Source organism: Thunnus thynnus, chromosome 19 (genome assembly GCF_963924715.1).
Source record: "Thunnus thynnus chromosome 19, fThuThy2.1, whole genome shotgun sequence".
Taxonomy (NCBI): domain Eukaryota; kingdom Metazoa; phylum Chordata; class Actinopteri; order Scombriformes; family Scombridae; genus Thunnus; species Thunnus thynnus.
Genome location: NC_089535.1, coordinates 10,884,854 through 10,910,392, shown reverse-complemented (window position 1 = coordinate 10,910,392; position 25,539 = coordinate 10,884,854). Strand labels below are relative to the sequence as shown.

Sequence of the window (25,539 nt, the reverse complement as noted above, 5' to 3'; positions counted from 1 at the left end):
ATTCACATCATTTTAATGATTTGTTCACACTTGCATGCTTTTTTATGTAACAGTATTATTTATGTCAGTAATTTACATATCAATGATAATAAAGTTATAATTTTTAAAAACAAATCTTAAATAATTTCTGTATGTGTTATTCAAAATGTATGCTGTATGAGTATGAGCGGTCAAAATTTGAAAATAAAGTTAATCTTATGCATAAATACCAAGTTTGTATAGATCAAAATGACTCGTGAGGCAAAATGGCCCCAAGGGAGTTTCTTCCCCGGCACGGGGGGCACCTTCCCCAGTTCGTGGGCGAGGATGCCCCTCACAAGATTTTACATTTAGTTTTATACTATCAAAGTTGTAGTCTATAATGGTTTAATTACCCCCTAAATGTGTTTACTTAAGCATACTTCTTGTGTACATAGAACATTGATATTCAGATGTTATGTATTTTAAAAGAAAAAAGCTTAAAACTTAGGCTGTATAAACAGTTGCTTGATACCAGACAGAATTTTATAAACAGAGCTGTTGTGGTACATTGAAGCTGGCTGCCCGCCATTATGTTTACCCTCCTGCACTCTACCTCATTGTGAGGAAAGAGTTTCAAATTCAGCGGCCCATGGGAGTATAAACCTGTAAGCAGATACACATGATTTGTCCACATAAACTCACACTGCCTCTCAGTTAGAGCCTGCCCATCCGCCCGCCTCCCTTGCACACCAGGAATGTGAAATGCACCTGAACTGGATCTTGCATGAGGAAGAATGACTGCAGAAAGTCGCCAGCCCACCTGTTCCGGGACAGAAGTTTCCCTGCAAGGTCCGAAAAAAAAAATCATTATCCATTCATTTCACTAATGCCCGTCAGCTGTGCCGTAGTTTAACTGAAAACAGCTTGTAAAGGTGTACGTGTGACCATGGAGGAATGCTGCCTGTCCGCTGAAGAAAATGAGAGGCTTAGGATACACAGAGAGATAGAGAGACAACTTCGTCGTGATAAAAGAGAATCTCACCGGGAGCTGAAGCTGCTGCTTTTAGGTGAGTGTCATAGTTTGGTAATTAACTCCCACATATGTTCACTGAGCCGCGACTGAAAAGTTTTGAAAATAATTAACTAACACATGTTCACCCTCTGATACACCAAAAACTGGCACTCAGGATGTCCAATTGCACATTAAGACATTCTTTTACAAAATTCTCAATTTAAATTTTGGCTATAAAATTAATTAGGTTGCTATAAACTCACTTCATACAGAACAGGATGTAACTGCAATAATTATCTACATTTTGATACAATCAGTGTTATTAAGGGTACAGCATAGCTGGGTTTAACTCAGATAATTACCAACATTTTTTTTTCCCTAAATTATATAAACTACCCATTTTCCTGTAAATTAAGAATTTCCTGTGATAGTCTTAGTGCTGGTAAAAATTACAGTACCAGTACCGATACCAGTACCCTCAAAGTGATACTGATACCAATAGAGAACTTAATTTGATACCTTTTTTTTCCTTCTTCATTTGATACCCATCATGTGAATAGAAGCATTCAGTTCCCTAAAATGCCACCACTTCCTCCAATCCAAGTTATTTTTTTACACGAATACATTTTGAAAGTGTTTAGATCATTAAAATATTGATTAAATAATTGTACAAAACTGTACAATGAAGTATTATCACCACAGACTGTATGGGTTGTAGATGCTGCAGTAGTGGGCCAATCACACGTTGCATTAAACTGAAGAACACTTGCAGTGATTGGCTGTGAGCAAAACCACACAAATAGTCATTGTTTTCTAGATCTGGGTACAAAAAGGATCGAGTGCAGGTATTGTTTGACTGGAGAAGTTTCAATACTACTTGGTACTGGGTTGATACTTTAAAGGTATTGAGTACTGATACCCAGCCTTAGATAGTCTGTGATTTTAGTGGCAGATGCCGATATTGTTAAAAAAGCATATCGGTAGAATTTTCATTTATTTATTTTAAGATTTTTAATGAATTATGACCACAACAATTTGCAAAGTTACAGTTGAACAAGATGTGTATTTATTATTGGATTATTCAACCACACAGGGACATGAATGTATGTACTGAATGTCATGGCAATCCATGCAATAGCTGTTGGGACATTTCATTGAAAACCAAAAATGTCAACCTGAGGGTGGTGTTTGATGAAAAGTCAGGGGATCACCAAAATCGATAGACTTCATCCTCCATGTAGAACAAGGTCATCAAAATTTCACGGCAATCCATCCAAGGTTTTTGAGATGTTTCAGTCTGGGCCGCAGTGGTTAACCACCAATCGTCTGATAGACCAACATTGCCGTCCCTAAAAACTCATCAGGAGTGTAGAGTTAGACGATGGGTGGTTTTTGGTAGAAATTAGTTTTCAATGACATCATTCAGGCTCGCAGATTGTGAATAATGTCATTATTTCTGGAAAGATAGTGACGTGAGTGTATTTTTTGCTCTCCTGAAGTCAAGTGCCTTTGAGTGCCAATGTATTGAGGTGAGCTGACTCAACCAGAAAATAACAACAAAAGTATCTGGATGAATAAATGACGCTCTTTAAAAACACAAAAACAAAACAAGGCTTTTGTATGAGTGTTTGGCTGTACTGTTCCTTTAAAGCAGGGACAGGTTACGCTTGCATTCTTCAAATAGTTGATGGAGCCCTGATGAGTCAGCTTCTTGATAACATTCAGCTCATTTATTTCCTCATTCAAAACAAAGTAGACTGCATTTTTTCATAACATCTCACTTTCATAGACATGACCTACATGCATTGAGGCTGTAGCTTTGTTAGGACTTCAACATCAGAGTCTCTAATGAGAATTTTCATTTTAAATGTCATGTTATGTCAATAAAATATACACAGATGACAGGTAAGTTTAAAAAAAATGCAAAGTGCAGAACATAAAAAGAGAATAAATGAATCATACAGTGCAGAGCGACATTTTGACATAGTTCATAACAGCTTCAGATGACTCCTGCTTTTTCCTCCTGCACTACCAACACAGCCCATTTATAGAAGCTCGAACGCTGGTTATGTTGGAAACAATACATTAGACATGAAGGACTTTGCTTTAAAGGTCAGCACTACTTTAAACTTCAACTTGAGTTAGCCTGTTTGGAGAACAATAACCTCCTGCAAAGGTCAGTCTAATGGTTAACATTTTTAGGCATTTTAGGTGCACAGCTGACACTCTTATCGAGCATAATTTACAACCAAGTGAGCAGGAAGCAGTTCAGTGTTTGTCTCAAGGACACATGACTGTTGATGGACATATGGACTTGTATGGATCAATCTATGCAGCACATTTGTATTTGGCAGCACTATGAGAAAAAAAAACATGATTAAATACATAACAAATACTTTTTTAAATATATATATTGTTTTTTATTGCTTGGGGAGGGTCCACTGTAACATTTTTTTTACTATGCGGATTTTCTATAGCCTTTCTATACTGTTATACCTATATCGATATGCTGTTGCAGCTGAGTGTTAACAGGAGGAGGTGTTTCCTACAGACATATAAGAAACCACACATACATGCACCCATACTCACACATACATTTATGAGGGAAAAAAAACTATTAAAACCTGTGAAACTTTAACTTTTGAAAATATTCTTGCAATCTTAAGAATGCAGTCTTTTTGTTGTTGTTTTGTTGCCAAAATCCTGTTTAGCTGCAACTGATTGATGTTCAGATGATTTTTTTTTTGTGCATGTCACAGATGTCCTATTTTTGGCATTGCTTTGATCTTATTTCATTTTTCATCCTTCCGTCTTATTCATCTCATTTGCCTAGGGACTGGTGAAAGTGGGAAGAGCACTTTCATCAAACAGATGAGGATCATCCATGGCAGTGGATACAGTGAAGCTGACAGGAAAGGTTTCACTCGGCTGGTGTTTCAGAACATCGTCACAGCCATCCAAGCCCTGATCGACGCCATGAAGACTCTACAGATTGATTACATCGATGACCAGAACATTGTGAGGAATTGTACACGTTTTTAAAAAAAGGCAATACTTATGTGCTCCTGTACATAGCATTTGAAACCCCTTGAGGCTTAACAAGACTCAAGACTCTTCAGCCATGTTAGCCGTTCTGTGAGGCATGCTCACTATGACAATGTTAACATGCTGAAAAAAAGATCAAAGAACAATATATCACAAAAGACAGTATTTTTTTTATAGCTATATTTGTAGTTGAATTCCAAATAATCAGCTGAGGCTGATAGTTTTGCAGGTGTTTGATTATAAACCAAAGTATTGAACACATTTTGGATTTTTACCTGATGATGGTGCTAAATTTAAGGTTAATGGATCACCACAGTCGTTTCAATTAGTCTTGAGAGGGACCTGAATGTGTACACTAAATTTCATGACAATCCATCCAACTATAAATGTCAACCTCGTGGTGGCGCTAGAGGAAAGGTCAAGCGATCAAGTCATTAGGATAGTTCGTCTGGGAACCATGATTATCTGTACCTAATTTCATGGCATTTGATCCAGAAGTATAGACATCAGTCTCGATCAAAGTGGTGAACATTGCTATCCACAGAGACATGCAGCTGGTGTGGCTAAAAATGAGCATCTGTAAACCTCTTTTACCACCTCAGATTTTTTGTTGGTGTCTAAAAAACCATCTAGTTCTAGAAAGAGTTGTGTTGCAGTTTTCATACTCTCGTGCCTGTTTATAGGTCAGTCAAATATAATAATCCCCTGTGGGTGTTTCGTATGTGTCAGAGCCACGCAGAGAAGCTGAGCCAAGTGGAGGCAGACCAGGTGTCCACTTTGCAGTCCTGGCAGGTGGAAGCCATTAAGAGAGTGTGGAATGACCACGGTGTTCAAAGGTGCTACGATCGCAGGAGGGAATTCCAGTTATCTGACTCTGCCAAATAGTAAGACTTTTATATATCTCAGATGAAATCATTAGCATGAACCCAAGGCTTCTCCCGAGAACCAAAGCTTTTTCAATGCTTAATCATGCACTCATCTGCTCAAATTCAAGAGTTTGAATTCATATGAATAAAACTAAATGCACATAATGAGTTTACATTTCTGCATGATGTTCCCTTTTTATCTAGTCAGGTTTGTGTCAGGATATTGAACTGGTTTCATTGTTGTTAACTTTACAGTTACTTTAGTGATCTGGGCAGAATCACAGACCCCCACTACATCCCCACTCTGCAGGACATCTTGAGGGTCAGGGTCCCTACCACGGGCATCATAGAGTACCCCTTTGACCTTTCAAAAGTTATCTTCAGGTAAGGTATTGTACTTTATCAAATGACAAGAAAAAGAAAGTAAAATTTGAAAATGATTTTCTGGCTAAAATAGCACATGAATTGGTTATAACACTCCACAGTGACTTCAAATCCAAGCTCCCCAAATGACCTCTTGGTTTTTGAAATTCAACTGAGGAAATGTGGGGATTTGGTGAAGCTATTGGTTGCTATAACACATTAAGAGAGTGCATCTGTCAAAGAAATAGACATTTTGGGAAATATGGTTATTTGCTTTCTTTCAGAGTGAGATGAGGAGGTTGTAACTTGTAGTCTAAATATGAAGCTAGAGGCCATTAGCTTAGCTTAGCATAAAGACTGGAAACTGCTAGCTTGGCTCTGTCTAAAAGAAGTCTTTAAGAAGCTTATCGGCACCTCTAAAGCTCAGTATTTGACATGTTAATTCTCATGTGTTTAATACAAACACAAACAGAAATGCAGTTTCCCTCATAAAACCAGAATTTGTCATTTTTGCTTTTCTGCATAGATTAAACAAATGAGATATGACGTTAATAAGTGAGCTTTAGACATGCTGAACAGAGAGTCAGAGCCAGGCTAGCTGTTTCTCTCTGCTTTCTTTCTCTTTCCATTCCATGCTAAACTCAGCTAAAGCCAAGCTCTACCTTCATTTTTACCAGACAGACTGAGAGAGTGGTATCGATCTCTAGCATATTTCTCAAAATGCCAAATTATTCCTTTACTAATCTAGGAAATTGTATGTTTTCCTTCCATTGACCTTGATGGTCATGTGTCTAGGATGGTAGATGTGGGTGGTCAGCGTTCAGAGAGGAAGAAATGGATTCACTGTTTTGAGAATGTCACCTCTGTCATATTCCTGGCGGCCCTCAGCGAGTACGATCAGGTCCTTTACGAGAGTAAGAATGATGTAAGTTCAAAAGCCTCTCAGTCTGTTGTGCTTCAAAATTATGATTTGATTCTTATTTTTTTGTTTCTTGGCAATATTTGCTGCCCAAAATTCTTCCTTTATTTATTTCCATGCATTTTTCATTGTCCGATCAGTTGACACTTTTCGAATGTCTAAGATTATCTGCCCCTCTTTCTTCAGAATCGACTGAGAGAGAGCGTCGCCTTGTTCAAGACCATTCTCTCATACCCGTGGTTCCAAGAGTCCTCCACCATCCTCTTCCTCAACAAAACAGACCTGCTGATGGAGAAAATCATGAAGTCTCATTTGGCAGCCTACTTCCCGGCGTATACTGGTAAAGCATGCTATCTCCTTTTGCTGTTTGTTCATTAACACAGCATTTATTGCTGTGTCCGAAATCAATCCCAATTTACTGTCTAGTGTGCTATGTTTACTGTCCGCCATTTAATTTGAGCGCCTGAATTCTGAGTATGAAATTGCGACAACGCAACGGAAAAAGAGCTGCAAAATTACAGTTGTTTGAAACTTTCAGTGATGATGGTTGCATCTGAAATCTTGATTTGCTACTCCCACAGGGCCTCGATGTGATGCCGAACCTGCGAAAAAGTTCATCTTGCAAATGTATGTGGAGCAACACAGCGGGCGCCATAAACCCCTTTACTCACACTTCACCTGTGCCACGGACACGGAGAATATCCGGATTGTCTTCAAAGCCGTCAAAGATACTCTCTTCAGAGAAAACCTTGAAAAGTTCAACCTGGAATAGGCGAGGTTGCTGGACAAAGTGACGCTTTCACATTTAGCGGCAAGAAAGCTGGTTACAGTCAAATGTTGTAACACTTTTATGGACTTTTTATCTGTAATGTGCTGTTGGTTGAAGCTGGTTCAAAAACATCAAAGAGAGGCAGCAGTGTCAGGTAAGGCACATTTATCTCAGTACTGTAGCAGACAGTACAATAAGTGCCATTTTTTTTGCAACAATACAGTTCATCGTGAAATGTTAAAAAAAACACAAAACAAAACACATTTTGTATCACTACCTGAGAGAAAACTGCATTGTCAGTTAATTGTTATACTGAACTGTTACAGGAAGGCATTACTGTGACAGAGAATCAGTAAATGGTATCAAACTGGTCTGACAAAGTTTTATCTAGTAGGAATGCAACCCAACCTGCCTTACAGCTACGGGAGGAGGAAGTAAAAGAGTAGCCTGCAGGGAACTACAGTGCCTTAGTTTATATTTATGTTAATATGTACAACAACAGCAAGATTTTTTTTTAAACTAACTTTAAAATACAGATATTAGAGTCACATGTAAATTGTGTTTTTTTTTTGGACAAACTGAGTTCTGCTGTGTTCCTTATCTGTCTTGTCACTTACAGGGCTCTATTTTAACATTAAAGAATATGAAAAAACGGAGGTCTCCATACAGAAATTTATAATCCATCTAATGATATATGACCATAGATGCATGGCACTGATTAACTACTAAAATCTTTTTTTTTTCTTTTTTTTTTTAACGTCTCTGTTCTATTCTTGAGCTCCAGGCGTGGTCATCCTTATTGGCATGCTGTGGTAACAACCTTTGTATCAAACAATAGTCAGCAATGTGCAAAGGTCTGACTTGGCTGGTCTCTGTCTTCCTGTACAAGTGTTGCAGCTCAATGGTGGTAGGTGAAAAGAGCCATTCTATGAGGTTTGACCGGTGAGAGAGAACAATGGGGGTTTCCACACGGAAGTGGAGACTGTCTAGGTACTATTGATTTTATCAGCTTTGTGGTTACCATTTGCTTGTTTAAGGGTTGAAAAGTTCAGGTCTAATGTAGAGTATAAAGGACACATTTGAAGTTGGCTTGCAAACAGTAGAATGGTAAGCATCGGATATTTGCTTTGGATCCGTCACTATTTTTCTACCAGCATGTGGTAAAGCATGTGAATATTATCAGTGCATGAAGCTGACAATGTTCTCGTTTCTGATTGTTATTGCTTTTTTGCACCCTAAGGGCTAATAAAATCTTATAGCTGCACAGCCAGGCTAACAAATCTACTGTCAGGCATTAATTGCAGTCTCACATTCCTCCTGGGTAGCAATAACACAACGGCGCCTACACATATACACAGAGTTTATCCCCCCCAGTTGAGGATAATAATGACACACAAACACACCCTCCTACATCCCCATTCAGTTGCATTGCCTGAGGAAGCTGCTGTGCAGAGAGCTGCTATAGCAGGTGATCGCCCTTATTTGGTAATGGCCCAGATCATGTGACTACAAAATGGTGGAAGCTGTGAGCTGTTTGTAAGCTGAGCATCTCCATCGAGAGGCTGGGAGCAGGAAATAGACAGAGAACTTGGAAGTACATCCATGATCTGAGACACAGGAGGACAGAGATTCCCGTGCCCCAGCAGTGGTGAGTACATGGTTTTTATTCTGTGAAAATAAAAAGAGGAGAAAGAGGGATATGTTCTTTTCCTTTTTTTTTTCTCACAGCCAGCAGACAGGAAGAGAGGGGGAGGGAGGGAGGGGCTGCTGTCATCAGCACTGTGGTCCTGTGCTGTGCTGTGGAAGTGGATTTGAAGCAGCTCAGCATCCTCCATGGAGGCTGCACATAACAGCTGATGCTGCTTTTGTTTTTCTGCAATGGAAGAGTTTGTTAATCTGTGTGTGTGTGTGTGTGTGTGTGTATGTAAGTGGGCGTGCGTGCACACGTACGCCTTCCTGTGAATCATCGGTATGACATGTCATCTCCACTGTACCAGAATCAACCGTTCAGTGTTTTTTTCTGTTACAGTTGCTATTGCAAACACATTTTCCTTGTTCCAGGCAGACTCTACAGAGGAGGAACAAGGATATTTCTTTTTCATACGTATGAGCAAACGTGACTCACTGTGAATTTGCATCTCAGACCAATCTGTGCTCAGGCGAGCGTGCAAGCATTCGATTTGCAATAGAAGAAGGCAGCGAGGAGGGGAGAGAGCTTGTCATGATGTAACAAGTCCTGTTCCTCCCCCCCTCCTACCACCTCTCAGCATCCCCCTGCTCCAATTTAAATAGAAGGATTATTCACAGTGGAAGATGACCTTTAACCTCAAAATTGTTCCCATTTCCCTCATCCCTCCCCCTCGTTTCTCCCCTACCACCTTACTACTCTCGTCTTTACTCCCCCCTGCTCTGAGATGAGATGGAAATCTATCCGTTAAGACAAGTAAAATCAATACATCATGTGTTCACACGTGTTGATGTTTGGGTGCTTCTTTTACTTATGATTTGTAGTCCACAGTCTGTTGTTGTTTGTGGAGTCACTGACAAATTTTTTTTGTCTTTTTCTGGTCAGCAACATTATATTCGCAGGTTTGTCTGGTTTTTAGTTCTGGTTCTGTATAGATGCACAGAAAATGAAAAGATCAAATGGGAGAATTATCAGGTTATATTGACTGTATAAAAATCATATGGATAGCACCATAGTATTTCTGAATTACAACAGTAGACTGACTACTTTTATTTATTTCCTATTTTTCTTGTAGAGAAGATAAGGAAGTAGTTTTCAGTAGTGGAAGAAGTATTTAGATCCTTTACTTAAGTAAAAGTAGCAATACTGCAATGTAAAAATAAATACTCATTCAAAATGTCACTTAAGTAAAAGTATATATTATTAGTAAAATGTACTGTAATATAATACTACTGGATTATTATTGCTGATGCATTAACATGTAACATTGGTCATAGTGGGACTAATGTTTAACTGTTTTACATACTGTTGGGTAGCTTAATCTGTAACAGTGCATCATATTTTATGAAGTTATTATATGTTTTGTATGTAAAATCTTAATCTGTGACATAACTAGTAACCAAATCTGTCAAATAAATGTTGGGGAATGAAGAGTACAGTATTTCTTTTTGAATTGTAGTAAAGAAAAATACATCAACCTCACATTTATACTTGTACTTAAAAACTGGTGTTTTTTTAAGTTTCGCATAAGTTCAATTTGTGATAACATTACTCAGACTTTACAAATTTTTACTCTGGCCTCACTCTCCATCTAACAGCGGGCCTACCTCGCCCTAAAATCAGATTAATGTTCTTGTTTGCAAATCACTAGATGTAGCGTAATCACGGTGGATGGATTTACTATAATCTGAGTACTCTCCATGTTTGTTGTCGTATAATACGAATCCATAATGACTAACTGTAATTATCCTCTCATAGGTCCTCCTGTGGATGCACCTGGTGTCAGAGAGTAAAATGAATCCTGAGGGGGGCGAAGGCAGACCAGGTAAGTGTGAGTACGGTCAACCATTGCTCTGATTCAGAGCACATATGTATTTTTAATATTGTGTCTTTTTTTGGTAGTCCCTCCTACCTCTCTACCCCTACAAGGAGGTCCCACCCAAAGAAAAAAGCTATCTGCCCCTCGGATCAGCCTGTCACTGGACCAGAGTGAGGATGATTTGGGGGAGACGCCAGATGATCTTGACATTAACGTCGACGACCTAGACACTCCAGATGAAGGGGATTATCTCGACTACACAGACCATGAAATGGACTGGGAAGGTTGGTCATTCAGAATACAAACGTCAGTTTGAACCCCTGTAATCCTGAATCATCATGATCCTAAAGAAGGCAAGAGGTGCCTTTTTTTTATCACAGAGAGATTGTAGTTGATGTTATTATGTTTGGGTTGTAATCCTCCAAACCACCTAGGCTGACTACAAATTAGTATTTGGTCTTTTTTCATTTCAGACCCCAATGCAGCCAGTAGGAGTGGGACAAGTGAGCCGTACAATCCAATCCCGACATACAGCGCTGAGGAGGAGCGTCAGGACAGCAAGCTATGGAGGACAGTCATCATTGGGGAACAGGAGCATCGCATCAACATGAAGATCATTGAGCCTTACATGAGAGTCATCTCTCATGGAGGTAACTATTAAAGAACCACATCACCATCATAAATATGGATTTTATGTTCATCTTGTTCATTATGAATGTTTACAAATGCAAATATTTTTCAGATATACCCAGTATTGGCTAAAGAAATGCCATTTTTAATTCTCTCTGTCCAGTAAAGGATAGGTTCACATTTTTTCAAGTCTCTCTTAAAACAACACTCACATCCCCATATATAAAAGAAACTGTTTTTGGTTGCTGTAATAGTTCCTCCTGCTCATGCGCGCTATGAAGAAATCACTTCCTGTTGCGATTCTGATGAAATGAGGTACAAAATCCAAATTGAATTGAAAGTTTAGCAGAGTCATTGTTTTAAGATAGACATGAAAAACATAGGAACCTATCCTTTAATACCTGTCCTACAATACTATAGTATATAGTAATATTCATTGCAAATTCTGAGCTCTGGGACAGCTGGGATCTGGCCCGTAGGTATTAATCACATGTCAGTGCTGCTGGCACAAAGTTACAGACATACAAAAGTAAGTAAGTATTTTTATAACGCCTTTTAAAAGACAAGATACAAGATGCTTTTCAACATACAACACCATTAAATATATGTGCAATTTCAGCATACATATTTCAACATAGAAATAGAGAATATGGAGAAATAAAACTAAATTTAAACGAATAACATACACAGAAAATACAATAAAAACAAGGATTTGAAGGAGTGGTCAACAAAGAGACAATATATAACCATTGATGTAGACACTATAAAAAGGTTATGCAAATGCTAGTGTGTACAGGTGGGTTTGTAATAGCTTTTTAAAACTGAGGCAGCTGATCTGATACTGAGGGAGAGTTTGTTCCACAGCGTTGGAGCTAAAATAGTAAAAGCATGATCCTTGTTTGTTTTAAGCCTTGACTGTCGAACTTAGTAAACAATCAAACTCAAAAATGTCTTAAACTGACAACATCTATTGAGAAGAACTACTATGGAGGTGTTTACAGTTGGAACGCACATTCTTCGGTTTCGGTTTTCACTCGGCCTGAATATCTGATTCCAGAAATAACAACATATTAGTGTTTAAAAGTCATGATCTCTTGTGTACCGTATAACAATCATCTATTGTTTTTGAGCTGACAGCCACTTCTGAGCTATCGAGATTGCACAATGATGCCTCATCTAACCATGGAGGCGGGCCAACCAAAAATGAGGAAATACTGTTCAGGCTGTAGATGAAGCCAACTGATGATGGTTTTACATCATCCGGTAGCTGTCAGGGAGGGAAATCCACAAACAAAGCACAGTGGAAATTTTTTATGTCTCATTTCCACACGTCCTTTGCACATTAGAGCAATAGGATTCAGGTGGAAAATTGTCAAAGGCCACTTCACAATAATATACCCTGAGTGTTTAATGAAGGGTGGCTGCTGCGATACAAAACAACTCACTACAAGCAGACAGACAGATGATACGTTAAAAGAAAAACCAGAATAGATAAGTGGAAAATTGATTCAGATGCTTCCATTTAAGGAATGAAGGGGTCACTGAATGGTTTGAGTATGTAGATGATATAAATGATTCGCTGTAACCTTTGCGGTGACCTGATTTCAACCCCATCGAACACGTTAGACAGAGCTCTCTCCGCTGCCATCATCAAACCACCGAAATGAGGTAACATATTTTGAAAGAATGGTTGTCATTCCTCCAGTAGAGTTCCAGAGATTTGGGGCAAAGATTAGGCAGCGGTGACGCTAATCTGGAGTCTCGTGGTAACTCAACCCATTACAAAACAGTTTATGATGGTTTATCTTTTCATTTGTCACTCATCTGTAGCTTCGGTTTCACAGGTAGAAACCCGCATTCTTCTCTTCTTCTCTCTGTGGAGCCTTATAACCATTGTTACAGGTGGAAATCGCACCGCTAACCATAGCAGTTTGGGCATTTTCTTCCCTCAGTCGTCCCGTGGAAACACATAGTCTGTCACTGAAAAGTCAATACAATCACAAGCTCTGTCATTTAGATAAAAGACCCTCTGTCTGAGTGACACCAAATCTAGAGATGAATGGGTTGGTGAATAAAGGGGAAATTACATTAATCTGAAAAGTAGTGAGAAGAAACAGGACAGAGAGACAGTCTGACAAAAGAGACAGATTGACAGATAAATAGAATAAAAAAGAGGAAAATAAGAGAGCAATCAAATTATGAAAACTACGCTAATTAAGGCCAAGATCTCACCAACAATGGAACAAGGTCAAGTTGACTTATTACTTTTATTTTTATGTGTTTTTTTTTTATCAAGGCTACTATGCCAACGGAGTGAATGCCATCATAGTGTTTGCTGCCTGTTTCCTGCCAGACAGTGACAGAGAGGACTACCATGAAATAATGGAGAATCTCTTCCTGTGAGTATTCTGCATCGGCTAACACAAACTGCACACACAACAAATCAATTTACCTTTTCAGTACGCATTAGGCTATCACTAATATTCGATAATCAATTCCGTTTCAATTTCTTTATAAATGTAATGTTACAGTTATTGCTCTTGCAGTGTTCACTGGCTTTTAAAGGCAAACTAAAGGCCAGTTGGTTGATCAAGACTGAAATATCTTAAAAAATATTGAACAGATTGAAGTTTTACAGTCTTACAGACATTCATGGTACGCAGAGGATGAATTTAGAATCTGCACCACAATTGGATGGATTGTTATGAAATTTATGATAAACATTCATGTTCCCCTCAGGATGAATTATAATCTTTGATGATAACTAAACGTTTCATCTACATCCAAATACCTGCAAAACTGACACTCCCATCGACATCAGCTATTTTGTGTTTAGTGCTAATTAGCAAATATTAGCACACTAACACGTTAAACTAAGATGGTGAACTTGGTAAACATACCTGCTAAACATCAGCATGTTAACTAAAAGCACGGATGTGATAAGTACATCTGCACAGAGCCACTGGTAGATTTAGGTTCAACTATGGGCCAGTTTGTTTCAGCACTGTTTTACAGTGAAAACACAGGCCAATATGTTTTTTAGATGTTTTTTGTCTGTAGATTACTTTTAATTAATAGTATATTAATGTATGTATATATGTTTATGTTAATACTCATTTGTCAATTACTTTATAAACATGAACATTCCTGAGAAATATATCTAATAGGTCATCCACACACAGTTAACAATGGTCTGCTTCATTTAATGCAAACTTTATAATATGTACTTGTGTTTATTCGTTGTGTAAGTTTATTACATGCTATGAGGTCATATTCATTGGTATTAATATGAGCCTTGTGGGCCAAATTTTGCCCACAAACTACTATTTGCCTACCACTGCTGTAAACTCAACCTGCAGTTGACACATCTCAGTGTGGCGCCGGGCAATATATCTATATAATATCGATATCGCGATATTGTCTTAGATTTTGGATATCATAATATCGTGATATGGCATAAGTGTTGTCTTTTCCTGGTTTTAAAGGCTGCATTACAGTTAAATAATGTAATTTTCTGAACTTATCAGACTGCTCCAGCTATTCTATTATTTGCCTTTAACCAATTAGTCATAATATCCACATTACTGATGATTATTTATCAAAAATCTCATTGTGTAAATATTCTGTGAAAGCACTTATTTTCATCCCTAAAATCGCAATATCAATATTGAGGTATTTAGTCTGATAACCTGATGCCGTCCTTGTTGGATTTATACAAAACAAATTAAGAGGTTATTTAAAAGATTCCTTTTATTCTAAAAATACATTTAGCGAGTCAAAGACGCTGCCGAATTCCTTAATTAGCCACGGCCTTCTGCGCAAAGAAAACTCTTGATATAGCGATCGTCTAGCCTGTTTCCTAAGACTCCCCATGTCTCAACTGTAGTGCTGGCACAGTTGCATTTCATGGTTGGACAGTGTGGTTGGGATCCCACAGGCTGTTCTGTGAAAGATATTGAGAAAGCTGGCATATCCAAGAGTTTTGGATAGAAATGAAAGGATGTAAACCATAGTGTCTGCAGCTTCTGATGCCAGATGGCTTGAGGTCTGAATCTTTGCGAGGAGGAGTAAAGCTGGGCGGTGGACGGTATGCAGTTTGATGTCAGTGGGAGATGATCACAATAGTCACGAAACCGAGTGGATCAGCGGTGTTGATTTGTAAGCTTGAGAATGACATTGGATCAGGAGGAGAGTCAGACTGAGCCAAAAGTCACTGAAGTTAAAGGAGTTATTGAGGAAACTGGAAGGACTAACTGCGGAAACAGAGACACAGATATTGTCAACTTTATTTTCAAAGAAGTTGAGAAAAGAAGTTCCCTGCTGACTGAGAAGACGGAGAGAAGGTGGGGTGTTGAGGAGAGAAATGAGATGCAGAGAACTGTTTCTTTGAGTTAGAATCAGAGAATTGGATTTTTAGAGAGGTAGAAGTTTGATTGAGCTGCTGAGACAGATGGAGAGATGGAGAAAAAGAGAAATTCAAAGCTTAAACGGATCATCCAAGAAGCAACATTTGTACGAATTTCTCATAGCAAACTTCAGAGAGGAGAAACATTTCAAAACTTCTGCTGGTGTTTTTAAATTCAGGGTAAGACTTGCAGTATGTATGTTTGTTGTACCTGCATTTTGACATTTGTAATGTTATAGTCTTTATTTTAGTGACAGTGCTTTTTCTCTCTTGGTATTATGAATTTTGCCAATTAGTGAGATTTTTTTTGCAAGAGGCATAAGTTGTTCTAGTTCTAGTGATGTAGAATGAACTTTTACTTTTGATATCATATGAATTTTTGGCTTAGTTTTTTAATGAGAAATTCAGCTCTGGGCCCCAGTGCAAGATGGTCAAAGCGGGCCTGCCCATCACAATCAGACGTAACATAACGTAATGTCAGTAGCGAATGAAAGAAGTGAAAACATATCATTTGGGGGCAAAATACAATCATACTCTGTCAATCAGTCGTTCACTTAGGTTACTCTAGAAAAAAACCTTCCCAGGTTTTCACTTTGTTTATGTGTGTGTGTGTGTGTGTGTGTGTGTGCCAGGTATTCCTAATGCTGTGAGGACATAAATCTGTTTACATTCTCACATTGTGGGGACTTTTGGGGACAAAAAGCAAGTCCCCATAATGTAAATCATTACATTTTTGAGTGAAGACTTGGTTTAAGGTAAAGGTTAGGGTCATTTTAATGTCTTCTGAAGTGATGGAAACACGACTGTGTGTGTATGTGTGTGTGTGTGTTTCTTCAGATATGTAATCAGCACGCTGGAGCTGATGGTAGCAGAGGACTACATGATCGTGTACCTGAATGGAGCCACTCCCCACAGAAGAATGCCAGGCCTTGGTTGGCTGAAGAAGTGCTATCAGATGATTGACAGAAGGTATGTCCTGTTCAGTTACACCTGTTATGTGACTGCATTATGATTTCGTGAGAGATATATCACGGTAAATTTGTAGCTCTCTTGAATGAAAGTGAACTCCGACCGGGACACAAACACACCTAACGTATGATGTCTTGTCTTCAGGCTCAGGAAGAATTTGAAATCCTTCATTATTCTTCATCCATCATGGTTCATCAGGACGGTTCTAGCCATCACCAAGCCCTTCATCAGGTAAAAATGATATCCCACTTTTTAATGTGCCTGTTCACCAACTATAACTGGGTTAAAATGCTGCAGTTTCACTTTTTCTACAAGTTTTTAAAAACAAAAAAAAGCACACCCAGATTGTGTTTGTGTTCCTTTAAAGTGGGTTACTTTCACTTTGCTTTTCTTGTGTGTGTGTGTGCCTGTGTTTACACCTGTGCCTGTTGAACTTGTTGCTTTTGTCACAGCGCCAAGTTCAGCAGCAAGATAAAGTATGTGAGCAGTCTGGATGAGCTGCAAGAACTCATCCCCATGGATTGCATCCAGATCCCAGAGTGCATTGTTAGGTGAGTCCCTCTAACCCTGCACCCCCCAACACTACCCTGACTCCACCTCCTCCAAGTCTGAGTTGCCTTTTAAATGACTTTATATTCATCTTGTCATTTTGAACTCTCACCCCTAGACTTGACAAGGAACTGAAGGAAGCCGCGGAGAACTCAAAGTAAGCATAGACTCTCCTGCTTCTCATTACTTCCCTCTGCGGAGGCAGTGGCCTCTGCCTCAGTTTTATCCTTGGCTGGAGCGCTCATTTATCAGATGGCTCGCTTTTAGATCACAGGGACTCTTCTGCTGGATGAGGACCAATTGGATTTGGCTATGCTTGCAATTACAGGGAGGAGACAGAAAAAAGTTGCTAAAGATGCTAAATGCATTGCTTTCATCTCATTTATCATTACAGTAATATAAATGAGCCAGTCCTCATTGCAGAGTGATCTATTATACTGATAATAAATGTAGGAACTAGGCTGCAGAATTCACACACTAAGCTCTGGCTGATTAATTGTGCACTGAATCATAAGTTGCATGTCTTCAAATTCTCAACATACCAGTGCATTTCAACACCTCCGAACAATAAATGCTGCTCTGACAACCACTCTATTTTTTTTCCTTTTTCATTCAAGAGTGAATAGTTTTCTGTACGGACCGGAGCCAACAGCAGCAGGCAGAACAGAGTAAGTCCTCTAAGACGTCTAAGTTCACACATGGAAGAGAAATGGCCTTGTGTCAGCAGTCTGTCAGCCATACATAAACACACCCGCTTTTAATGTCTCTGTTTTGTTCTTTCGTCTTCCCAGCAGACCAGACAAAGCCGGTGCCAGCAGCTCTTAAACCCAAACATCCTAAATGGATGGGTCACCTCAATGTTCAGAATTCACTGTTGTAGTGTATGGGTGAAGCTGGGAAGCGGAGGAAAAAGGCTTGTTAAGCAAATGTATGTGTGTTTTTGTGTGTGTGTATGTGTGTCAGTGTTTGTCAAGTAGACACTGGAGTTTAATATGAAAACACAACTTACAATAGTACACGTGAACATTCAGAGTTAGATCTCATTCTTTACTGCTGCTGTAGCATCTACTGTACCTTTACACCTGCAATCCACTCTACTATATAGTCAAGTGTGATGCTTGACAGCACCTACAGAGTAGCATCATTGTTCACGGGTAGGGTAGGAAATGCAATTACACACCAGACAGTGCACTGCGCAAATCCATTTGTAGAGTCTATAGTGTCGTAGTTGTGTGCATGAGAAGCAGTGAAGCAATAATATCACCCTTTACCGGTTACACAGTCTCAGTATTTCAGATAAGGAGGCGACATGTGTGTCAGCAGTCTACGATGAAAGAACCAGGTGTGCCCAAAAAAAACCTTGTTCCATAGGTGATGACCAACTATTGCAGTTCAACAATCCAATCCTTTGTCTTAATATTTGTTCCAAAACTGGGGAATAAGCTTATAAAATAGATATTTTAGCTTTATAAGGTCAATATGAAACCAAGGAGGAATAAGTTAAATATGAAATTAAGTTATCCGTGCATTGTGAGAGCATGTCCTTTTAGCCATGTTCTGCAAATATGTGTGTGTGTGTGACTGTGTGTGTGTGTGTGTGTGTGTGTGTGTGTGTGTGTGTGTGTGTGTGTGCGTGTGTGTGTTTTGTTAATTTCTGTCAGATACATAAACCGGGAATTATCTCTTCAGCTTCTCCTAAATCATCAGGAAGTAACCTCAGACAAAAACAAAGATGGGATCTCTGTAAAGCACAATTATCTTCTCTGTGTGTGTATGTATGTGTGTGTGTGTGTGTGTGTGTGTGTTTGTGTGTGTGTGTGTGTGTGTCTCCACACGCATGTATGTGTGCATCAGTGCATGTATCCTCATAGATAAGTGATGGTCCTCTCACCCATGACTCTTCTACTATGGTGTATTGAGGATGCGCAAAGAAATTATGGATCACTGTCTAGTAATTCAATAAAAAGCGACTGAAGTCTCAAAGTTGTTTTCAGTCATTGTGTCTGATTTATTATTTGGTTTCAAACAGGAGTTTAATTACTTTGCTGCTAAATTACAAATCAGCAGGCTCCGGCCTTGTGAAGTCATGAATTACTCTTTTCTAATGCAATATTTTTTCAAGACTTTATTTGAACAGAATAACAACACATTTTCAAATTCAAATTCAGAGCAAACACATGGGAATATAGAAAAGCAAAAAAAGAAATACAAAGATTAATCACATTTTAAACACCACAACGATTAAAAATATGAATAATATGATTAATGAAACTGTCAAAACTAGTAAATACCCATGATAAATTATATGATATATATGAGAAGTCCTAATATTCCAAACAAAGCCTAGAAAATCAAGAATAATTATGTAAAAAGTCCTTAAGAATGTTGAACAACGTGAATTTTTCCGCAGCACATTTCGTTTTGTGAATGGATAGCTGTTGTAAAATTCAGCTCATTATAAATAGCTTCTCATGTCTCATTTGGTTCAACTCATATTCAGTGAAGGATAAATGGGTCTGTCCCTCAGGGCAGGAGGAGATAAACAGCACAGAGGGAGGAATGAGAGAGAGAGAGAGAGAAGGATCCAGAAGAAAAAGGAAGAGAGGAATTCTTCTGCTTCACCGGAAAGTATAGCTCTCATCGTCATACTCCAACTCGTCCTCGTTGTCCTCCCCCAGCTGTCCGTACCGGAACTTCCTGTACACAGTGCCGTCCTGGCCCATGTAAACAATATCCTCATCTTCATCATCATCGTCATCATCATCCTTACTCCCTGAGCGGCGTTCACTGATGTCAACTAGCTGAGCCTCCTGGAAGCGACCGCCGGAGGAGCTGGCGCGGCCGCTGTAAGATGCAGAGGAAGCAGAGCTGTAGCCGCCATATCCCCCGCCGGAGCCCAGCTTCTCGTAGCCACGGGGGGTGATGTCTGGGGGCGCTCTCTTGGAGCGGGAGTGTTTGATGAGGAAGATGACTGCCACCAGACCCAGCACCAGCAGAATGCAGGCGATGATGAAGACTGCCAGGTTTCCTCTGGCCTCCTCTTCCTCCTCGTTCCTGAATGCCAAGTTGGTGCTGAGGACGCACTCTCCTAGCAATGCCACAAAGACATGAAAGCACAGATGTACTAGCTACTGTATGGTCTATTGACACATGTTTTTCTCATTCCTCCTGTTCATACTGGCTGTTAAGAGATCCCTTCATAATGCACATTCAGTGATGGGGGACAGAATCCACAACCCTCCTTGTGCAAAAATTTATTTAAAAGTTTATTTGAAGCTAATATGAAGCTTCAGTTGTCCAAATGTCTCAAATCAAGTCAGTATCTTTCAATGTTACAGTCTTTTTTAGTGCCAAATTCTGTATTTTTGCACTGCAGCTGAACAGGGAAACACTGTCCGAGGAAACACAAAGAGGGAATTTCAAAGCCGAGATGAAATGTAAAATGTCTTTTTATTCCTTGTAGATCATATCCCTGGTTATATTGTGCACTTATGTAACAATATATACCAAACAATACAAAATTAATCAATTTCTTTGTATTCCTATATCAAAATCCAATCATATTTTCTTCCTGTAAAAGAAAATATGTCACGTGCTTACGTAGGTTTAAAATGACCAATTTCAACCAATAATATCATGACTTCCACCCATCAATCAATCTTCAACTTTTAGCAGCACAGAGCTAAGATTCATCACGACACTTTTCAACAATCAAATCAAATTCCTGGCACCATTTTTTCCCGCCTGTCTATCCTGTTTCACTCAAATAAGTCACTATACAGAGGTTAGATACTCTCAAACTACCATTTCATCTGGACTAAAAAGACTGTAACTGTGAAAGATATCCACTTCATTTGACTAAACCTATATTTCTAGATTTACATATCTTTATTTGACTGCTGAAGCTTCAAATTATCTTTAGATAAACTTTTAAATATTTTTTTAGAGGGACTAAAAGTCAGAGTATCTTGGCCTCAGTAGCTTCAATTTGACCATTATTTTTAAAAATACCCTTCTAAGAAACAATTTTGGTAATTGAGGAAGGTAAAAGAAGGTATTTTTCAAAGAGAAATGCCAAAAATTCACTGGTCCTACGTTCTCAAATGTGAAAAATAGTTACTTTTCTGTTTTCTATCACTGTGAATTGAATATTTTGGGGCTTTTGTGACTGATGGTCAGACAGAATGTCACTTTGGGCTCTGGGAAATTATGATGGGCATTTTTCACAGTTTTTGGATATTTTATGAACTAAGCAACCAATCAGTTTATTGTAAATATAATCAACAGATTAATTCAACACAGAGAAGTTCATCTACAGATTATTCCTCTGTGCAGACAGAAAAGAACTGATTGTCAGTGTTTTTATGATTTTTTTTCATTGATACACAAAAGGCAAGACAGACCTACAGCCTACCTCGGGTCTCAGTGCAGTTACAACAGTCCTGCTGCTGTGTTGAGGCCTCCTCCTCGTCTTCCTCCTCCTCCTCCTCCTCCTCCTCATGACGGCAACAAAGCAGACAGCGCCCTCCAGCTTCTAAGATGGCCTGAGCAGGACACGTGGTGCAGTTGGCTGGACCGGGACCCTGACACTCCAGACAGGAGCTGTCACAGTCTTCACATGTATGGCCTGAACCCTGATCAGTAGCAGGAGAGAATGACTGAGACTGAAAAGACCACACACCCACACATCACACTCACTGTGTCTTTATTTCCAAAGTTGTGCAAAACTTACTTTCCTTAAAGGACTAAATATTAGCGATGCATTGCCTCTCAGTTTAATCAATTAATATGCATCCACCTGTCAGACAGTTTCACTCAGTTGCCTCATGGCATGAGCCAGGAGATTTATTTTGAAATCATGACACAGTAATAATTTTCACTCTGCTGTTCGTGATTTCTCCCGGTGCAGTAATAAGTCAGTCTGAATTACATTATATGATACCTGGGGCCAAAACATTAGTAGTAATTACTTTTGGTGAGACAAGGACACGGTAAAGACTTTTTTTTCATAAATAGTTAATATTTGTAGAAATTAAAACCTAGAGAAAAGTGTTACAGATGTTGTTACCTTTATTAGAGGATACCGGCCTACGTCGCACATAGATTCACATATGCCATCTGAGAGCAGGTATCCAGGCTGGCATGAGTCACAGGATTGGGAATCTTTTCCTGCAGATACGTGACGAATTAACATTGGATTAGATAAAAAATTGATTGTTTAAATGAATGTCCCTTCATCCTGTGTAGGATGTACAGTGCGCATGAACCTATAGTCTGAGCACTCAACCACTTTCACATCTGCAGTCCGTGGAGAAAACAGCAGCATCAATATCTAATCACTTACATCCGATCTGTGTGTGTGTGTGTGTATCTGCATGACATTAAATTACTGCTGAGTGGACGCTCATACCTGAGCATGTTTTGCAGCTTGCATGGCAGTGCTCGCAGGTCCTGTGCACAGCGTCGTGGTAGTATCCCTGAGGGCACGAGGGGAGGCAACGGCCTTCTTTCCGCAAGTAGATGAGACCCAGAACGCAGCTCAAGCAGCTGTCCTCCCCGCCCCCGATGCACTCACCGCAACTCGGGTCACACTTCTCGCACATCCTCGAGGCCGTGTTTCCATAGTGACTACCAGATAGGTGGTGAAAAAGTTATGATAGATTAGTTTCAATTAAATCAGATGAGATCAGAGCTTTGTTTGTTCTCAAAGGAAATTCCTCTCCACCGCCACTCAGTCACATACAGCTATACACAACCGTAACTACTCAGACGTGCACATGACAGAGTCGTCATGACAAAACACTTCAAACCATTGCTGAGAGTGAGGCAGGTTCTGCATCTTAAACTCAAAGTGATATTTTCTTTTTTCAGCTACATGCTGCATTGATTTCACATATGTAGGGTCGTACATCTTAGGAATAAATAGCCTTTGTATCCCTTATGTGCTTTCTCTGGAGTATTTAACTGCACATCAATTTAACGGCACATTAATTTAACTCTCTCAATCACCTTCCCCTAAATAAAATCAAGTCTAATTAGCATTTTTACAGGGCTATTTAAATCTCAGCTCTAATTAGCATGTACCTCCAAATTACACTTCTGTCCAACTAACTACAGAAAAGCGATGGATTAGTGTCCGCCATGCCATTATGCGACTAGGTTGATCTTTTATTAATGACAACACTGTGACCGCACTTAATATGATGGATGACCGGCACAGCTGGATGGTGAGCACGTTAAACTACCTGTGCTGGCAGGTCTCCACACACTCTTTTCCCTCTCGAAACAGGTGGGCTTTGCAGACGAGACACTCGTGGCTGTGCTTTCCGACACAGGATTGACAGGACGGATGGCAAGACTCACATTTCTGCCCCGACTCATCCTCATAGTAGCCCGTTGGGCATTTGTCCACACAAGTGCCATCTGTACCAACAAACACACACGATCACACAGCTACACAAACAGTCACAGATGTTGCAAGAGCTTCCAGGACATGCAGACTTCAGAGAATTCACAAGCCCCCTTACAAAGACCGAACTCCACTCACTGAGCAGGAGATGTCTCAGGTTGCAGCTCAGGCAGTGGGTTTTGCCGGGACCTGAACACCTGTGGCAGTATTTGTGACAAGGATGGCATTCCCCGTCCTGGTCTGCATACTGATGAGGTGAGCACTTGTTGGATGATGGCACACAGTGGCTGTGGCCCTCCAGCCTCTGACCGTCTCTGCAGCTGCTGCAGGAGCCAGGGTGGGGCCCGAAGCAGGTATGACAAGATGCATCACAGTCTGGGAAAACAAGTAAAAATATAAATGAATCAAATGACACTGTCACACTCAGAGTGTAGCACATAGAGTAGAATCAACTTATTTTTCTGCAGATTTGATATGCATTTGATATTTACTATAGTAATAGTTTATCTGATAATTATACCATATTTGCTGTAGTAATACAACCCACCTGGTTGTGGGCCTCATGAAACATGTTCTATTGTCTGTGTTCATTTGAGATGGAAATAAATATTAGAAATTACCCATTGTCCATTGTGCTGTGCAGCAAAGCACTTCCTCTTAAATGTCTTACTGCTGGCAGCTACTGTATGAAGCAACAAAAGTGGGCATCGCCTACAACATTTTCCTGGGAAAAACACAACATCCTCTGTGTTTTTGAATAACAATAACCAGAGCGGTGTGTCTTTCTCTAGGGAACTGTCTTTGTCATCGCTTTTCTGTTTTCAAGGTTTGACAGCTGCCTGTTAACCATCTGAAAAGCGTTGCTATTTTAGTTTGAGCTAAAGTTAGGAAACACACTCAGACATAGTAGAGAATATAATTGAGAAAATGCATGAAGGACACTCTACAGGACAAAAACATTGCACCAGTGAGGAGAAAACAAAGTTTCAGAAGAAATGGTGCATCTCTGACTTTGTTATACCAAATAGGACAGGAGCCCTGAATGTTTAATAAAAAATAAGTCAAGTAATTGAATTGGTTTCATCTTAACTTTGATTAGAAGCAAAGTGTGAGAAGGCAGATAAAGTAGCACTGCATGTTTTATGCTGTGTGATGAATTTTGTACCTTCACATTCTCCTGTTATTGCGTCCCTATAGGTATGGGAAGGGCAGGCTGCCAGACATGCCCCATTGTGCAGAGTGGCCTCGGGGTCCACACAAGCATCACAGTCATTATTGTTCGGGCCGTCACACAGTTCGCAGTCAGGGTGGCAACGCAAACACTCCCTTTCCTCTTTGTCCTCAAAGAACCTCTCGGGACAGTCTAGCACACACAGGCCTTCATGGAGAAAGTGATACTCCTCACAGCCTGCACAAAGAAAAGCTTTTAGCACTGAATGGAAAAACAATTGAGTACAACCGAGTGAAACTATACTAAGTATGCTCAAGTCATGGAAAGGAATGCAGAGGAAGAAAAGCCCTTTCTCTGTTGGTTACAGATTTCACAAGAAGTTGACAAGACGTGAATGAAAATTGAGAAAGATGAGTTAAAAACTTTGCGTTATCACATTCACACTAACTTCTCCTGTGTCCAAATACTGCAGTAAAATAGTGTGTTTACAGTAGTTGGAATAATTATCACTAAACACAAAGTGCAGCTAAGGCTGATGGGAATGTCATTAGCTATTCTAGGTATTTGGTCGTAATCTGAAGTATTGGACAAATGGAAATTACTGGTGGTGCTACAGGAAAAGTTTAGGGTTCACCAGTTTTATTACAGTTCATTCTTTGAGGGACATTAATGTCTGTACCAAATTCCATGGCAATCCATCCAACTGTTATTAAATTATTTCATCAAAATACAAAATGTCAACCTCAAGGTGGCACTAGATGGTAAGTCAGAGGAGTCACTAGTCATTAAGATTCATCCTCTGGGTACCATGAATATATGTACCAAATTTCATGGTCATCCACCCAATAACAGATAATAATAAAGGTCTTACAATATTAAAGTGGTGAACCAACCAACCGAAACAAGACTGCCATCCCTAGAGCCATGCCACTGGTGTGGCTAAATAACAAACACCGAACTTGGAG

General features: G+C 39.5%; 3 protein-coding genes across 4 annotated transcripts in view; 2 read left to right on the top strand and 1 right to left on the bottom strand.

The window, feature by feature from the left end:
• Positions 1-363: 363 nt before the first annotated feature.
• LOC137170393 (guanine nucleotide-binding protein subunit alpha-14-like) lies at positions 364-7,454 on the top strand. Its single transcript, XM_067573743.1, has 7 exons — positions 364-1,028; positions 3,807-3,991; positions 4,748-4,902; positions 5,140-5,268; positions 6,043-6,172; positions 6,353-6,506; positions 6,748-7,454. Exons 1-7 carry the CDS (start codon positions 908-910, stop codon positions 6,936-6,938), a joined length of 1,065 nt encoding a protein of 354 aa, XP_067429844.1. The 5' UTR covers positions 364-907; the 3' UTR covers positions 6,939-7,454.
• Positions 7,455-8,376: 922 nt separating this feature from the next.
• Positions 8,377-18,977, top strand: prune2 (prune homolog 2 with BCH domain). 2 transcript variants are annotated; one of them, XM_067573745.1, is made up of 11 exons: positions 8,377-8,583; positions 10,381-10,447; positions 10,525-10,725; positions 10,915-11,091; positions 13,368-13,470; positions 16,314-16,445; positions 16,590-16,676; positions 16,898-16,996; positions 17,113-17,151; positions 17,612-17,662; positions 17,789-18,977. In XM_067573745.1, exons 2-11 carry the CDS (start codon positions 10,393-10,395, stop codon positions 17,817-17,819), a joined length of 975 nt encoding a protein of 324 aa, XP_067429846.1. In that variant the 5' UTR covers positions 8,377-8,583; positions 10,381-10,392; the 3' UTR covers positions 17,820-18,977. The 2 variants fall into 2 exon arrangements, with proteins under 2 accessions (XP_067429846.1, XP_067429845.1); XM_067573744.1 differs by having other exon boundaries at positions 8,382-8,583; positions 17,786-18,977.
• A 39-nt stretch (positions 18,978-19,016) lies between these two features.
• pcsk5a (proprotein convertase subtilisin/kexin type 5a) overlaps positions 19,017-25,539 on the bottom strand; it is a 33,302-nt gene continuing 26,779 nt past the window's right edge. The window contains exons 31-37 of the mRNA XM_067574704.1: positions 24,569-24,811; positions 23,542-23,778; positions 23,240-23,417; positions 22,405-22,622; positions 22,063-22,163; positions 21,409-21,628; positions 19,017-20,082 (exon numbers count right to left, since the gene is read on the bottom strand). Coding sequence (XP_067430805.1) covers positions 19,613-20,082; positions 21,409-21,628; positions 22,063-22,163; positions 22,405-22,622; positions 23,240-23,417; positions 23,542-23,778; positions 24,569-24,811 — 1,667 coding nt within the window. The 3' untranslated portion in view covers positions 19,017-19,612. The remainder of the gene's footprint in view (positions 20,083-21,408; positions 21,629-22,062; positions 22,164-22,404; positions 22,623-23,239; positions 23,418-23,541; positions 23,779-24,568; positions 24,812-25,539) is intronic.